Source organism: Bison bison, unplaced genomic scaffold (assembly GCF_000754665.1).
Source record: "Bison bison bison isolate TAMUID 2011002044 unplaced genomic scaffold, Bison_UMD1.0 scf7180017864270, whole genome shotgun sequence".
NCBI lineage: Eukaryota > Metazoa > Chordata > Mammalia > Artiodactyla > Bovidae > Bison > Bison bison.
In genome coordinates this window covers 5,691,958-5,697,263 of record NW_011494842.1, presented here as the reverse complement: position 1 = coordinate 5,697,263, position 5,306 = coordinate 5,691,958, and the positions used below count along the sequence as shown (strand labels likewise).

The window sequence follows — 5,306 nt, the reverse complement described above, 5'->3', positions numbered from 1 at the left end:
AAGAGAAGAAGACACCGGGAGAGACAGAGATGGGAGAGAGATGGAGGGTCACTTGAGGTACAGGGAGCTCGGACCCCCCAACTCTTCTGGATTCCAGGGAAATGGGGATGGAGGCACCCCAGGCATGGCCCCAATCCCTGGAACAGCTCAGAGTTCAAACCCCCCCACTCCCAGGCCCTCCTCTGCAATGTCCCATTGACACCTTAAACTTCGAACCATGGAGAGTAGAGCTGAGCGTTGCTCCCACACCTCCAACCTCCGCTGAGTTCCCCCTCTTGACTCCCTGGTTCTGTCAGTTAGGCCACTGGTCGCCCAGCCACCAGCCTCACGGCCTCAGGACCCCCACAGACACAGCCCTTCCTTTCCAATTAGCTGAGGACACCCGGTGATCCTCTCTGCAGAGGGTCCTTACAGCGGCCCCTTTCTACTTTTCCTGCCAGATCCTGACTCAGGATCTGATTTCCATGCCTGACACAATAACAACAGCCCCCAACTAGCCTGGACTTCATCTCCCTATCCAACCGCCTCTGCGCCCATTTCTACTGAAGGCCTAACCTTCACGGTCACGATATTGCACACCGTCACAGGCGTCCCCTGACCTACTGAGAACTCAGGCTCCCTTACTGGGCAGTGAGGCCTTCACACGCTAACTTTCCTCACCCCGTCCCACCACGTGGCCCTCCATTCCCCACTGAAGTGAGCCACACGCTCCACTAAACCACTTCTGCCTGCTGCCCCAGGACCTCTCGCCCTCACGCATAGGTCTGCTCCACAGCCTTCTCCGGAGGCAGCTTCTCAACCCACCATGTTCTATAGGTCAGAACCTGGCCCAATCTTCTAAGCCCATCCCAGGAGCACCTCTCCCATGAAGCTGTCTCTGCTCATCTCCAAGCTCTGCCTTCTCTGACCTTATGTGTGGAGGCGGGATGGAGGGTCCCCTTCTTGGAACTTAACACATACTACACTGCCCCTTGGCTTTCTGCATCTCTGATATCCCGCCCCCTCTGGTGCAGGGCCTCTGAGGGCAGAGGCCAAGCCTCGCAGCTCTCTGTCTGCTCTATACCACTGAGCACAGCACTCTGCCCACGACTGGTTCTTGGGTCTCTTTGAAGATGGACAGATGGATGAACAGATGAACACACGACTCCCCCAACCCTGGCCCCCCAACCCAGAGTTCCCAGTCTCACCAATGGGAGTTGACCACCTTGCACAGGGCCAACTCACAGCACATCCGCAGGTTGGCCTGGTGCTCAGCCAAACTGGATGCCGTGCACTTGATGGGGTCCACCTCACAGTTCTCCTCAGATTCATACAGAGCACGGATGAATTCCCCTGCGGGGTTGGAGGCACAGTGGGGGTCAGTCACACTTTCAAAGGGCAGAGACAACTGGGGTTTGGGGATTCTCAGAATCAGGCTGGAGGCTGGGGACTCTGGGTCTGGAAGCACCGAGCTGAGGCAAGGTGGACTTGGGGTCTGGAGGAGCTGTGTTTGGGGCTGGACCGGGTGTCTGTAGGTTTGGGGAGAAGGCCTGCAGGAGGGCCGTACCGATGGCATCCTTGAGGTATTTCTGACCAATCAGTCTCATGTACTCTTCTATGGCTTTAGTGGCGAGCGTGTTCTCGCGGAATATGAGGTGTTCTCGTTCCATGAACCGGTCCACCTCGGACATGGCCATGTCTGAAAGGAAGTCCTGGAGTCCAGGAAGAGCCAGGGGTCAGCCTCTGTTCAACCCAAGCTCATGAAGACACACATGCCCTCCCCTTACTGTCCCCACAAGCGAGCGCCCATGCCCAGGTCACCTTGTCCTGAGGGCCCAGCACTCACCTTGGCCTTGCCTGTACTCTGCAGGATGTGAACCAGAGCACTGGCGACCTCCTCCTTGCCCTTGACGTTCAGGGCGGGCTCCAATACCGCACATAGCATCCGATAATGGTTGGTGACGTACTCAGCGAACTCCTTATACAGCTCCATGGGCAGTATGCTCATCGTCTGGTAACGCGCTTTCAGCCGCACCGCTGGGCAACCTCCTTTGCCCTTGCCCCCTGAGCCACCCCCAGAGCCCCCTCCCCCACCCGAGCCCCCCATACCCCCAGAGCCCCCGCTGCCCGTCGGCAGGGTCACAGGGTACCACTGCTCTGTGAAGTGGCGCCCGGCCAGGGTGGCCACAGGCACAGTCACCAGGCCGACATAGCCTGCCTTGTCCTTCTTGCGCTTTTTGTCCGAGTCACGGTATAGGTGCAGCCGCAGGGCCCGGACGGCTGGCAGGTTGTTGAACTCGAAGTGCTCACCCCAGAAAACGGTGTCCCCTGAGGCTGAGCGGGGCTTAGAGGTGGTGCGTGCATACAGCATGTCATCCAGGCAGAGCTCACAGTAGTACCGCTTCTTGGGAGGCAGCTCCCGGGCCTCTATGATCCACAGCTTCAATACGTTGTCTACCCGGCGGCTGTTGTCCTGGCAGGGTAGGGTGGGTGAAGGGGAAGGGCCAGAGAGCCAGAGACACCAAAAGAGGAGAGACAGTCAAAAACCCAGTCTCTGAGACCAGCAATCACAGAGTTGAGAAGGTGTGTATGGAACTGGACCTTGTCTCCCTCAAATTCGGTCTACTCGGAACCTGGGAATGTGACCTGTTTTGGAAATATGGTCCTTGCAGATAAAATCACATTGACATGTGGTCAATACTGGATTAGGATGGACCCTAAATCCCATGACTGGGGTCTATGTGGAGAGGGAAATTTTGAGACCAGATACACACGGAAAGGAGAAGACCCAGTGAAGATGGAAGTAAAAAATTTTGCAGATGGAGCTATAAGTTAAGGGATGCTGGAGACTGCTGGCAATCCCCAGACAGTATGAAGGGGAAGGGGAGGATTCTTCCTAGAGCTTCCAGAGGAGCAAGGCCTTGCCGACACCTTAATTTTTGACTTCTGGTCTCCTGACTACCAGAGAATAAATTTCTGTTATTTGAAGTAGCCTAGTTAGTGGGAGTTTGTTATAGCAGCCAGAGCAAATAGATATAGACTGAGCTCATACATCAGTTGATAGAATTCGTATTGGGAAAAGATTTTTTTTAAGTTATAATAATAAACCCAAAATATTAAGGTGGGATTTGAACAGGAGAACTGAGGAGTCTTTCAAAGACAATCAGAAGTTAATTGAAAAAAAAAAAGGCATAAATGCAAAAGGTGAGAATCTACAGTTAATGCAAAAAGGGCCTGGAGGCTGACAATGACCAGTGAGGTTTCAGTGTGAAAAGAGCCTGGTATCTGGACTCTGCAGCAGGGAAGATTGCAGCATCTTGGGTCTAGGTTTTAAGGAGGACATTGACAAACAAGGGTCTCCAGAGAGGAGCTCACTGGAAGCTGGGACACAGAGAACAGCAGACGGAACTGGGAGCGTTTCTCCTGGGAAGAACACAGACTCACAGAATTTTTGAGCCAGAGGAACTTTAGAGATATTCTACTTCAACCCCACTCCTACCAGTTGTACAGAGAAGAAACCATGGTTTCGAGATTCAGCTATGTGACCAATCTGTGTGTGCTACAGAAACACTGCAAGCGGGGCTGGGCGCCCACCTGTCAGGGTATTAGGGGGACATCCCTGCTTGCAGGGAAGATGCACTGGAGGAAATTCCAGAGCCCTGTCAGCTCTCTATCTATGATTTCTATGGAAAGGAAACATCATAAGGCAGAAGAAAACAAAAAGAAACAGGGGGTCTCCTTCTACTCCTCCACCTGCCCCCCTACCCTCTCGCCAAGGACCCCGGCCCCCTGGACATCACCCTGCCCATGCCATCTGGAGCCCCAGACACGCAGTACCTTGTTGGGCTTCACTGCCCGCTGCAGGTTCTCGATCCATTTGTCCCTTTCAGCGGCAGAACGACAGGCGAAGCATTTTGTTCCTGATGATGTTGTTACCTGAAGAGGGGTGCAGGGTCAGAGGGGCTCTAGAAGAGAGAGGACTCCCAGGGCTGGGATCACCCCACCATCTCTTCCTCCCGGCCCATTCCACCTTCCTCCCAGCCCCAGAGGCTTCTGTTTGCCTGACATCCCACCTCTGCCACCTTCTCCAGGCCTCTCTGCCTCTCCCTCCTGGACCCCGACCCTTGGGCCTGCCCCAGCCCCACACAGCCAGTACCTCAAAACAGAACTCCTGGCCCAGAATGGAGCTGTGCACTGGCTTGATAATGGAGTCTTCATCCAAGTTGAGCTCCAAGGCCTCGGCCGCGCTACTAGGACTCAGCAGGGACTCGTGAGAGTGCGACTCCTTAAAGCTCTGCATCAGCCGGGCCCTGGCAGGGTGGGGGTCCAGGAGGGGGGATCAGGGCCCAGCCTGCTTACAAACCCAGACGGCTGCATCACCAAGCAGGCTCTAGGAGGGACAGAGACCTGGGGAAAGCGCTCCTACACCCACTTCCCACAGACACAGAAACCCAGCCCGTACAGGGAAGGACACAAGGGGTGTGAGACAAAGCCCCTCCCCTCAGTCCACCACCTAAGGGGTTCTGAATACTGGGGACACCCAGAAGTATCTCAAGCCAGAAATGAAAAAAGTAAACAGGTGGGCTTTGGACAGTTCTAGATGGGACTTCTAGGTGATCACCCCCCTAAAAAACCCCACAGCTATGGGAGTCTTGATTCTTGGGAGTCAACAATTACAAGTACGAAGATGTTGGTCTGGGCCTGCCACATAGGTATGACCTAAAAACCACTTAATAAATCCAAGAATGAATGAGGTAAGAGAACACATTTTAGCAAAACTGAGGGAACGAATGAGGGAAAATAGTAAGAAACGCGAGAAGGCTGTGGGCAGAAAACTGAGAGCAGGAGCATGGGTCTGGAAACGAGGACTAGGGAGGAAGAGATGGGGAAAGGAGAAGACGAAGAGGGAAAGGGAAGAGTGGAGACAGGGCGGCAGGAGGTGAGCAGGGGCCCTGCAGCGCGGCTGAGGGCACAGAGGGCAAGCAGGGGGGAACTTGGGAGCACCCCTCAGGAGAGCAGAGGCCCACGCGCTGAGGGGAGTGGAGGCCGGAGTCACAGGACCCAAGCTCTGGGAGCCAGCGAGGGGCTGAGGAGTAGAGAGCAGTGGGGAAGGGAGGGGGAGCTCGGGTGTGGGAGCCTCCGTGGAGCTATTTATAGCAGCCCCGTCATCTTGGGCTCCATTGCCGTCAGCGCGACGCTCCCCCGGCCCCCCGCCCCCGCGGCCAGGAATACCAGGCCCTCACCCCCTGCCGGCCCCAAATCCAGCTCCGGGGACACGGAGGGGGAGGGGAAGGTGTGACTCACCTAGCCCAACTCCCTACCTGCCC

At 55.5% G+C, this 5,306-nt stretch overlaps 1 protein-coding gene across 3 annotated transcripts in view; it reads right to left on the bottom strand.

Moving 5' to 3' along the window:
• Nucleotides 1–5,306, bottom strand: part of SYNGAP1 (synaptic Ras GTPase activating protein 1) — a 17,704-nt gene that overhangs the window by 10,063 nt on the left and 2,335 nt on the right. For all 3 annotated transcript variants that reach the window (XR_826001.1, XR_826002.1, XM_010848609.1), the window contains exons 5-9: nucleotides 4,136–4,289; nucleotides 3,817–3,915; nucleotides 1,826–2,452; nucleotides 1,547–1,691; nucleotides 1,188–1,332 (exon numbers count right to left, since the gene is read on the bottom strand). Coding sequence is in view for 1 of the 3 variants with exons in the window: in XM_010848609.1 (XP_010846911.1) it covers nucleotides 1,188–1,332; nucleotides 1,547–1,691; nucleotides 1,826–2,452; nucleotides 3,817–3,915; nucleotides 4,136–4,289 (1,170 nt within the window). In the remaining 2 variants the exon portion in view is untranslated. The remainder of the gene's footprint in view (nucleotides 1–1,187; nucleotides 1,333–1,546; nucleotides 1,692–1,825; nucleotides 2,453–3,816; nucleotides 3,916–4,135; nucleotides 4,290–5,306) is intronic.